General features: G+C 46.4%; 1 protein-coding gene across 3 annotated transcripts in view; it reads left to right on the top strand.

Moving 5' to 3' along the window:
- Positions 1-353: 353 nt before the first annotated feature.
- The window catches only part of LOC144888928 (uncharacterized), a 49,786-nt gene continuing 38,060 nt past the window's right edge, over positions 354-12,079 (top strand). The window contains exons 1-6 of one of the 3 annotated variants that reach the window (XM_078768699.1): positions 354-490; positions 8,026-8,091; positions 8,197-8,256; positions 8,345-8,389; positions 10,380-10,445; positions 10,551-10,610. In XM_078768699.1, coding sequence (XP_078624825.1) covers positions 459-490; positions 8,026-8,091; positions 8,197-8,256; positions 8,345-8,389; positions 10,380-10,445; positions 10,551-10,610 — 329 coding nt within the window. In that variant the 5' untranslated portion in view covers positions 354-458. Of the gene's footprint in view, positions 491-669; positions 958-8,025; positions 8,092-8,196; positions 8,257-8,344; positions 8,390-10,379; positions 10,446-10,550; positions 10,611-12,079 lie in introns of those variants that run through there. The other 2 variants (XM_078768700.1, XM_078768701.1) reach the window with 2 other exon arrangements.

The following is a 12,079-nucleotide window of genomic DNA, read 5'->3' on the forward strand; positions in this document are numbered from 1 at the left end:
TTGAGGAGGTCAAATGGAAATAACATCTATTAAAACAATTACAATGTATTAGTTCAAGAAAGGATTTTAAAATCGACATTACTATTATTATGATTAAAATAGAATCAGAAAATCAACTTCCGGTGTCCCAAACTACCCCTAAAGCAACTTCCCAAAAATAAATATAAAACGATTGCTTTATTTTAAAAATTAATAAATAACGATGATGAAGACTTCAAATCTACCAATTAAACTTTACTCCTCATTATTTGAGGATGAGGATGGCTGACGTCACAAATGTATCACGTGGTAACGGTGAACGACGGTCGACGACGAAAACATCATATCAATGCACATTGTCGATGAGCTGGATGTTTTGTTTTCTCGGGAGCTAGCGAATTTTTCGTTGAAATTTTCTCAACACACTCCTCCTCCTTCTCCTATTCCTCCCCTCGTTCGATCTGTCTTTGTTTCCCAAGATGCGTCTTCGTAAGAAGACATCGCAACGAAGGTATCTTATCGTTATACGGGTTTTCACAACATCAAGTGAATTTTATCTCCAAGTCGAGTATTGCGTGCTAATCGATGTACGTCCGGCATCACCTCCTCAGGAAAATGACGCAGTGGCGACTGGCGTTTATTATTTATTAATTACGAGTATAAAGCCCGCCAAAAATGACGGGTTGGAGCAGTTTTTGACGGTGCAGCAGCGGCGTGAGCGTGTTGAAGTCTGGGCCAACTGGCCAAGTGGCGGTGTCAGGGCCCACGGCCCAGGGGTGCTTCGTAGGGTGCCTTTCTCATCTTTTTTTATTCGACGTTCGACAGACGTAAATGAACACTCGTTTTACTCTCCGCACTTTGCACGTCACTTTCAGCGAATGTCGTCTCCCTGTGCTTTGTATTTATTGTGATTTAAAAAAACGCTTCCATACACCGACCTTGAGGCTCGGTTTGCAAGCCACCGTCTACAATTCCAATGTAAGAGACATAATTACTCTTCTTTTGGGTCTTCAGAGTCCAAAGGGTCTCTTGGGTTGGGTCCTCTGGTTAATTTGGGTTTGTTGGGTGCCCAAGCTCTTTTGCATCCTTGGGATCTTCAGGTTAATTTGGGTCTTCAGGATGTTTTAGGTCATTTGGGTCCTTTGGGTCCTCTGCCTCTTTGGGGTCCTTGGGTCTTTTCAGTCATCTCGGTATTTTGGGTCTTTGGGTTCCACTGGGTCCTCAGGGTCTTTAAGAGTCTTTTTGGTGTTTTGGATTGTTTGGTTCTGTGGGGTCATTAAGGGTCTTCGGGGTATTTTGGGTTTTCAGGGACTTTTTGGTCTTCTGGGTCTTTTAGATTTTTTGGGGGTCTTTGGGATATTTTAGGTCTCTGGGGTCTTTTGGGTTTTGGGGTCTTTTTGGTCTTCTGGGTCTTTAAGGGTCTTTGAGATATTTTGGGTCCTTGAGGTATTTAAGGGTCTACTGGGTCTTTTGGATCTTTGGGGTATTTTTTTAGTTTTCATGGTCTTTTTGGTCTTCTGAGTATTGAAGGGTCGTTTGGGTCTTTGGATCTTCAGGGTCTTTGGATCTTCATGGTCTTTTGGGTATTTTGGTCTTTGGGGTAATTTGGGTGTTAGTGGTCTTTTGGGTGTTTAAGGGTCTTGTGGTATTTTGGGTCTTTTGGGTCTTGTGGATATTTAATGGTCTTTGTTTTTTGGGGGGGGTCTTCATGGTATTTTGGGTGTTCATGGTCTTTTGGGTCTTTAAGGGTCTTGGGGTCTTTTCAGTCTTTTGGGTCTTTGGGTCTTTATTGGTCTTTGGGGAATTTGGGGTCTTCAGTGTCTTTTGGGTTTTTGTGGTCTTTTGGGTATTTAAGAGTCTTCGGGGTCTTTTGGGTGTTTGGGGTCAATTGGGTTTTCAATGACTTTTCTGTCTTTTGGGCCTTTGGGGACTTCTGGGTCTTCATGGTCTTTTGTGTCTAACAGTCTACGGGGTATTTTGGGTGTTTAGGGACTATTTGGTCTTCGGGGTCTTCTGGGTCCTTGAGGTCTTCGGGTCTTTTGGGTCTTTCCAAATTTTTGGGTATTTGGGGTCCAATTGGGTCTTTAGGGTCTTTTCAGTCTTTTGGGTCTTTCGCGTCTTTTGGTTCTTCAGTGTATTTTGGGTCTTTGGGATATTTTAGGTCTCTGGGGTCTTTTGGGTTTTTGGGTCTTTTTGCTCTTCTGGGTCTTTAAGTGTCTTTGAGGTATTTTGGGTCCTTGAGGTATTTAAGGGTCTTCTGGGTCTTTTGGATCTTTGGGGTATTCTTTTAGTTTTCATTGTCTTTTGGGTCTTCTGGGTATTTAAGGGTCATTGGGGTCTTTGGATCTTCAGGGTCTTTGGATATTCAGGGTCTTTGGATCTTCAGGGTCTTTGGATCTTCATGGTCTTTTGGGTATTTTGGGTCTTTGGGGTATTTTGAGTATTTTGGGTGTTAGTGGTCTTTTGGATCTTTAAGGGTCTTGTGGTATTTTGGGTCTTCTGGATATTTAAGGGTCTTTGTTTTTTTTGGGGGTCTTCAGGGTATTTTTGGTGTTCATGGTCTTTTGGGTATTTAAGGTTTTTTGGGGGTCTTTTGCGTCTTTGTAGTCTTTGTAGTCTTGGTTCTTTAATGGTATTCGGTGTCTTTCGGGTCATTTGGGTCTTTAAGGGTCTTGGGGTCATTTCAGTCTTTTGGGTCTTTGGGGAATTTGGGGTCTTCAGCCTGGTGTTTGCTTAGCGGTTAGGGTGCTGGCTTGGGATCCTAGAATCCTGGGTTCGAATCTCGGTCGATCGCTAAATGAACACCAGGGGGGTTGGCACAGCCTGTCATCCTTCCGAGGTCAGCAAATTGAGTACCAGTTTGTTGGGATGAATGATCCCGGTGTGTACGCTGGTTTAGAATAGGTACACCGTATCCCTGCGCATCGTAAGAGGCGACTAAGGGTTGGCGCCAGGAAGGGCATCCAGCCATAAAACCATTGCCTCAAACACGGAACCATGATTGTCATGGGACCCGCAAGGCTAACCCCCGCTCTAGCGGGGAAAATGGCCTTAAAACGATCATTCATTCATTCATTCAGTGTCTTTTGGGTTTTTGTGGTCTTTTGGGTATTTAAGAGTCTTCGGGGTCTTTTGGGTGTTTGGGGTCAATTAGGTTTTCAATGACTTTTCTGTCTTTTGGGTATTTAAGGTTTTTGGGGGTCTTTTCAGTCTTTTAGGTCTTTCGGGTCTTTTGGGTCTTCAGTGTATTGTGGGTTTTTGGGGTTTGGGATTTTTGGGGTATTTTGGTGGTTTTCTGAGTCATTGGGGCTTTTGGGTCCTTTTTGTCATTTGGGACCTTGGGGTTGTTTGGGTCTTTTGGATCCTCATGGTCTTTTGGATCCTCATGGTCTTTTGGATCCTTGGGGTCCTTTGGGTCTTTGGGGTATTCGGGGTATTCAGGGTATTTTAGGTCTTCAGAGTCCTTGGGGTCTTTGAGGTCTTCGTTAGCTTTTGTGCCTGTTACAGTCTTCAGGATATTTTGGGTCTTTGGGTATTTTGAGTGTTTGGGGTCTTCTGGGTCCTTGGGGTATTTTGGGTCCTCAGAGCGTTTTCGGTCTTTTAACCGGTGGACACACAGTCATGTTCAAAGATTGCCCCTTAACCCCCCCCCTCCCCCCCACTCATATCCCTCCGAAAGCACTACTCAAAGCCTTCAAAACCTAGCCTTATGAAGGGGGACAGACACACAAACACACACACATTGTGTTTTAGATGGTAGATCTCTGTGAGGTGGTTTAGGATGAGACACCCGAATTGCGTACGTACTAAATATGTAGATACTTTCCAAACGCTGCAATCCATCGAATAATCCGATTTTTCAATCCCTCATCAGAACCCTTGTAATTCCAATCGGGGAAAGCGAACTCGGTGCTTTAATGATGAGAGTGTCCGCTACAAATGAGGGGATGTCGGTGGATCAAAGCCTGACCGAGTCATGCCATAGACTTTAAAAATGGTTTGTGCTGCTTCCTCTGTTATCGTTCAGCATTTAAAAGGATGAGAAATACGGGGCCTTCAGGGGCATTGACAATTGTCGTCCGCTCACAACCCCCTCCCACTTCGCACGTTTCCGCCCCTCCCCTACCTCCCACCCCACGACTCCCCATCCCCCCATACTCCCTCTCCCCTCTCCCTTCCCCCCTACCCCCTCCCCCCTACACCTCCTCGCCCCTCCCCCTTCTGCCGTACATGCCCTCTCACATTCCCACACCCCCTCTCACACATTCCCACACCCCCTCTCACACATTCCCACACCCCCTCTCGCACATTCCCACACCCCACATCACACATTCCCACACCCCACATCACACATTCCCACACCCCACATCACACATTCCCACACCCGCTCTCGCACATTCCCACACCCCATCTCACACTTTCCCACACCACATCTTGCACTTTCCCACACCACATCTCGCACATTCTTACACCCCCTCTCGCACATTCTTACACCCCCCTCTCGCACATTCCCCCACACCCTCTTACACATTCCCACACCCACTCTCGCACATTCCCACACCCCCTCTCACACATTTCCCCACCCCCTCTTGCACATTTCCACACCCCCACATGCACATTCCCACACCTCTCACACATTCCCACGACCCCTCGCACACATTCCCACACCCCCTCTCGCACATTCCCACACCCCCTCTCGCACATTCCCACACCCCCTCTCGCACATTCCCACACTCCATCTCTCACATTCCCACACCCCCTCTCGCACATTCCCACACCCCATCTCGCACATTCCCACACCCCATCTCACACATTCCCACACCCCATAACGCACATTCCCAAACTCCCTCTTGCACATTCCCACACCTCCTCTCGCACATTCCCACACCCTCTCCCACACCCCCTCTCACACATTCCCACACCCCCTCTTGCACATTCCCACACCCCCTCTCGCACATTCCCACACCCCCTCTCGCACATTCCCACACCCCCTCTCGCACATTCCCACACCCCCTCTCGCACATTCCCACACCCCCTCTCGCACATTCCCACACCCCCTCTCGCACATTCCCACACCCCCTCTCGCACATTCCCACACCCCCTCTCGCACATTCCCACACCCCCTCTCGCACATTCCCACACCCCCTCTCACACATTCCCACACCCCCTCTCGCACATTCCCACACCCCTCTCACATTTCCACACCCCTTCACACATTCCCACACCCCCTCTCGCACATTCCCGCAACCCCTCTCGCACATTCCCGCAACCCCTCTCGCACATTTCTGCACCCCCTCTTGCACATTCCCACAATCTATCTGGCACATTCCCGCTCCCCTGCTCGCACATTCCCACATCCCCGCTCGCACATTCCCACACCCCCGCTCGCACATTCCCACATCCCCGCTCAAACATTCCCACACCCCTGCTCGCACATTCCCACACCCACGCTCGCACATTCCCACACCCCTGCTCGCACATTCCCACACCCCGCTCACACATTCCCACACCCGCTCGCACATTCCCACACCCGCTCACACATTCCCACACCCCCGCTCGCACATTCCCACACCCCCGCTCGCACATTCCCACACCCCCACTCGCACATTCCCACACCCCCTCTCGCACATTCCCACACCCCCTCTCGCATATTCCCACACCCCCGCTCGCATATTCCCACATCCCCGCTCACACATTCCCGCACCCCCGCTCGCACATTCCCACACCCCCGCTCGCACATTCCCACACCCCCGCTCACACATTCCCACACCCCCGCTCGCACATTCCCACACCCCCACTTGCACATTCCCACACCCCGCTCGCATATTCCCACACCCCCGCTCGCATATTCCCACCCCCCCCCCCCCCGCTCGCACATTCCCGCACCCCCGCTCGCACATTCCCACACCCCCGCTCGCACATTCCCGCACCCCCGCTCGCACATTCTCGCACCCCCTCTCGCACATTCTCGCACCCCCTCTCGCACATTCTCGCACCCCATCTCTCACATTCCCGCACCCCATCTGGCACATTCCCGCACCCCATCTGGCACATTCCCGCACCCCATCTGGCACATTCCCACACCCCGTCTGGCACATTCCCGCACCCCATCTGGCACATTCCCGCACCCCATCTGGCACATTCCCGCACCCCATCTGGCACATTCCCGCACCCCATCTGGCACATTCCCGCACCCCATCTGGCACATTCCCGCACCCCATCTGGCACATTCCCGCACCCCATCTGGCACATTGCCGCACCCCATCTGGCACATTCCCGCACCCCCGCTCGCATATTCCCACATCCCCGCTCACACATTCCCACCCCCCCCCCCCCACCCCCTCTCGCCTGGTCCCACCACCCCATCATTTCAGTGAATTCATCAGTTTATTACCCCATGAGCAAAGTGCAAGGTAAGGTTAAGCAGTTGGTTCACTCTGTGTCTATGATCGGGGAGCAAACTTCATTTCAATTTCACTTGATATTTTGATCACGACAACACAAATCGGAACATGAAACGGCAGATTAGCAGTAGTTACCCTGCGCTCGCGAACTTAGGTACAGTGCATTCAGAAAGTATTCAGACCCCTTCACTTTTTTCACATTTTGTTATGTTGCAGCCTTATGCTGAAATCGTTGAAATTCATTTTTTCCCTCATCAATCTACACTCAATACCCCATAATGACAAAGAGAAAACAGGATTTCAGAAAGTTTTGCAAATTTATTAAAAAGAAAAAACTATAGGAGCGCCTCCTCCTTTAGCATATTTTGATGATAATCATGACGTCATAGGTCATGTGTTACAGGCGCCATCTTGGAAAAACCAAAAAACGTTGCACCTCTGTATCTCCAAAACCGCTCTATGGAAAAAAAATTGAAACGCAGCTCATTGTAAATAACTCCATATGGGGAATAGGTGTTAACGATGATGTCATTGGTGCCATAATTATGACGTCATAATTCGACATGGACAACGCTTAGTCTGATCAGTTTGAAATATATCGAGCATGATCTATGCAACAATTATTTAGAGATTATACATTTATGTTGTTATCGCTCATGTGGTCTGGCAGCCATATTGGATCAAAAAAAAAAGAAACGTTCGAAAACAGAAGAGTTGGCTCACACCAAGTTGACTGCACATTGTAAGTATTCTATGAATACCACCTCGTTTGACTCTGAAATTGGTTCGGAATCTTGTCCCGAGCGCACAGAGGAGTAAGATAATTGTTTTAGTCTGTCTGCCTGTCTGTCAGGAGGATGAAATTGAAAATCATTCCAAACATGAAACTTCTTGTTTTTGTGACGTCATAAAAAAAACACAAGCACCAGGCACAAATAATGAATTCAACGTGTTAAATAAGGTGGTGTAAAAATATCAATGGCGGTAAACTTCTGAAAATATTTTTTCTAGAGCCTTCAAAACATTTTATTTCAAATGAATTAAATACTCGAACACTAGAACACAAATCGCCTTTTTGACCTCCAGTTTTGAAAAACCTCCAGTTCAGCAGTACTTGGACAAAATATTACCCCATCTCGACCAATCAAATTTGATGAGCTCATGCTCTCAGCTTTGGGTAAATCAAGATTTGGACAAAATCCCGGCTCGTAGGAAACATAGATCGTGCTAGGAAAGGCAAAGAAAGATTTGAAAAGACGCGTCGTATGTCCTTTTTCTCAAGACTGTGGGGAGTAAGGTGTTCTATGAACTCTCCAGTTTACTTATTATCACTTGCCGGCGGGAGGAAGGAGTGGTGCGAGAGTGCGCAGGACGTACAGGAGCATCATCAGGGAATGAGGTGTGTCAGCTGATGGATGAACAAACATTGAGAGCACATTCATTTGTCCACCTGCCCATCTCAACCAAAATCATGGGGGGTTTTTTTGTTATTTTTTATGCACATTTTCCCAATATTTTTTAATTTTATGTGATGTTTAGTGCAGGGGAATTGTGGTGTCAGTTGTTGAAATGGAGAATGTATATACATCCGGTTTAGCACATTTGTATTCAGTTGTGGATGAAGAGTTCTGTTCTTTTGCAGGGAACCAAAGATGAACATGTCGTTACCATCCAAGACAAAGAAAATCAGTTGTTGGAACCGTCCGAAGTAAATAATTTTATTTTCCTCCTCTTGACTTTTTAAACTTGTTTTAGGATGTATCTACCGCATCACATGTAGAAGAAACTGACTTTTCAATCTTTTTCAACCTAGGCAAAAGTTTACCACACATGATGAGAAGAACAAGTGTTGTGGTGACACTGCACCTGACGTGTGAGTAAGAGAAAATATCCCTTTGGAATGATATCCGATTTAGCACATTTGCATTCAGTTGTGGATGAAGAGTTCTGTTCTTTTGCAGGGAACCAAAGATGAACAAGTGTTGTGGTGACACTGCACCTGACGTGTAAGTCTGAGAAAATATCCCTTTGGAATGACCTGGCATGAAACGTGCTTGCAATAGAAATGGTATTCCTTTAAGGAAATTCAAACTCTCCCTGTCGTATCTCGATCACATTTTGCTCCTTAAATATTTTTATATGCCACTTCTCAATACCAATACTCAATACCATTTCAACCAGACATATCAAAATATTAATCTTCGTTTGCAAATATTTGATCCATAACAAAGGACCCAACGACTTCTTTGTGCAATATTATATCAGAATAATACCAACAATACTGTCAGCCAATACAAGGAACTTTGAGGAGGCCATTTCTCCCATAATGCCTGCTCTCAATGAACACCACATTAATTAAATTAATCAGTTCATGTACTTATCACTGAGAAGGTGTTGGGTGTTGGGATGGTTTTGGAGTGTATGGAGATGAGGACATTGTGGAGGAGGGGCAGAAACATCACCAGGGGATGAACGAACATCTGTTACGGGTACATCGCCTGGTAACGGGTGGCCTCTCTCGGACTGCTTCCATGACGTAAGACCCTGAAGCCGACGAGTGGCGGACAACTCTTCGACCGGACGGGTTGCTAAGCAACCACGGACGCTATCTAAGATGATTAAAATCTGGCAGAGTCCCTGCGGCTAACTTTGTTTACTTTCCCGGTGACTAATTAGTTATGTCAGTTAGGGAATTTGCTCTCGGCTCGCACCTTTATCTTTTTATTACATACGGCTGAGCGAAACCGTAGGTGGGATGCCGGCTGGACTAGCATAGTGAATCAGTGGGGCACAACCTCCCTTCTATTTATTGTACGCTACGTCTAACCAATGAAAGAAAGAGACAGTCGAGCAGGTTTGGAAACAACAAATCTTGCATTAAACAGGCAAACAGGCATTCACAAGAAAATGCAGTGTCACATCAGAAACAGTCCTATCCCTGTCATTCAATGAAACCCCTAGTACAACAACAGGCATTTTAAGGCCATTTTCCCTGCTAGAGCAGGGATTAACCTTGCAGACCCCATGACAATCTTCTCCATTTTGCCCTATTTTCTAAATCTCCCCTTGTTAACCCCCTTGCCCGCACTTCTTCTTCCACCACCTTTAGCCAAGTCTTTCTCGGTCTTCCCCGTCATCTACTTCTGCATTAATTTCCATGACTCTTCTCACCCAGTCACTTTCATCCTTCCTCAACACATGACCAAACCATTTCAACCTGTTTCTCTTCACAGCATCCATCACAGGCTCTATTCCCATCATCTTTCACAATTCATCATTTGTCCTCTCTCAACGATAGTCCGCACATCCACCGAGCCATTCGCATTTCCACCCTTTCCAGCCTTCGTTACTGCTCTACCTTCATTACCCATGTCTCACTCCCATAAATCATAACACTTCTCACACATGCAGCATTGCAGCATACACCTTTCCCTTCAGCTTCAATGACACTCCCCTCCTCGTCAGCATGCCACTCAGTTCCCGAAACTTCTTCCATGCACATCTCACTCGAGCAACCGTTGCCGAGTCTGATCCACCTTCTCCATTCAGCATGTCTCCTTGGTAACAAAATGTTTTCACACCTTCCAGCTCTCGTGTTCAGGCCGTTAGTTCTCCTATGGTTGGCAGCGAGTGTCCCGGAAGCATTGAAGGAAAGAGTGGCAATCATATGTGGGAAAATTGCATACTCAGTCAGGGTCGCCCAGATAGCTCAGATGACAGAGCACTGATACGGTTTTCCAGACGACCTGGCTTCGATTCCCGGTCTGGGAATGTAATTTTCCCACATATATCTATTTAATTATTTAATCGTGTTCATTAACATAACATTTCAATCTTTTTCAACCTGGGCAACAGTTTACCACACATGATAAGAAGAACAAGTGTTGTGGTGACACTGCACCTGACGTGTAAGTCTGAGAAAATATCCCTTTGGAATGATATCCGATTTAGCACATTTGTATTCAGTTGTCGATGAAGAGTTCTGTTCTTTTGCAGGGAACCAAAGATGAACAAGTCTTTACCATCCAAGACAAAGAAAATCAGTTGTTGGAAGCGTCTGAAGTAAATAATTTTATTTTCCTCCTCGTGACTTTTTAAACTTGTTTTAGGATGTATCTACCGCATCACATGTAGAAGAAACTGACTTTTCAATCTTTTTCAACCTAGGCAAAAGTTTACCACACATGATAAGAAGAACAAGTGTTGTGGTGACACTGCACCTGACGTGTGAGTAAGAGAAAATATCCCTTTGGAATGACCTGGCATGAAACGTGCTCGCAATAGAAATGGTATTCCTTTAAGGAAATTCAAACTCTCCCTGTCGTATCTCGATCGCATTTTGCTCCTTAAATATTTTCTGTACCATTGTTTGGAGGTTTCAGGGCTGAGTGATTCCCTGAGCTCTTTAACCTGGGTTGACACGTCTCTTGTAAAGAGTTGACAAATTATCGCCGGTACCCTGAACAAATGACAAATTCTTGCCAGTCAACAAAACGATTGGTCAACCGATCCGTGAAAACCTTGTGCCACACCTGGTCCCACAGCCAGACTAAAAAGTTAGGGAGAGGTATCTGAAGAAGAAGATGAAGTTTAAGGTTGTAAGAATGTCCATCGAGAAGTGCAAATGACAAGCGTCAGGAGGTACCTGATCTGAGGAGAGGGATGTGATACACGGAATACCACTTCAACCAGACATATCAAAATATTAATCTTCGTTTGCAAATATTTGATCCATAACAAAGGATGCAACGACTTCTTTGTTCAATATTATAGCAGAATAATACGAACAATACTGTCAACCAATACAAGGAACTTTGAGGAGGCCATTTTTCCCATAATGCCTGCTCTCAATGAACACCACATTCATTAAATTAATCATTTCATGTACTTGTCACGGAGAAGGTGTTGGGTGTTGAGGTAGTGTTGGGCTGGTGTTGGTGTGCATGGAGATGAGAATATTGTGGAGGAGGGGCAGAAACATCACCAGTGGATGAACAAACATCTGTTGTGGGTACATCTCCTGGTATGGGGTGGCTTCTCTCGGAATGCTTCCTGACGTAAGACCCTGAAGCCGACGAGTCGTGGACAACTCCGCCATCCAAGGTGATTAAAATCTGGCAGAATCCCTGCGGCTAACTGTCACTTTACTTTCTCGGTGACTAATTAGTTACGTCAGATAGTGACTGCTCTCGGTTCCCACCTTTATCTTTTTGTTACATACGGCTGAGCGAAACTGTATGTGGGATTCCGGCTGGACTAGCATAGTGAATCAGTGGGGCACAACCTCCCTTCTATTTATTGTATGCTATGTCTAACCAATGAAGGAAAGACAATCGAGCAGGTTTGGAAACAAGAAATCTTGCATTAAACAGGCACTTATTTTCAAGAGAATGCAGTGTGACATAAGAAACAATCCTCTCCTTAGCATTCAATGAAACCCCTTGTACAACCGGCTTTAAACAAAATACAGGTGGGCGCCACGTTCATCCGGGGGAATTATATAGAAAAGGGGACATAAAGGAAGAAGTTGGTGCGTGTTGGTGACTCGTTCCTCACCCTCATGTAAACAGGCTTGGCCCCGTAGGTCTCAATGAGGTGTCGATGCAGGTGGATGCACGGTGTAAGTGAGATGTGTGCTGTCGTGGAGTGTATTGTGTGGTGCTTAGCTCTGAAAAGAAATGTTGGAATTCTTGTGT

The sequence above is a fragment of the Myxine glutinosa genome, unplaced genomic scaffold, assembly GCF_964187855.1.
Source record: "Myxine glutinosa unplaced genomic scaffold, kmMyxGlut1.1 SCAFFOLD_154, whole genome shotgun sequence".
NCBI lineage: Eukaryota > Metazoa > Chordata > Myxini > Myxiniformes > Myxinidae > Myxine > Myxine glutinosa.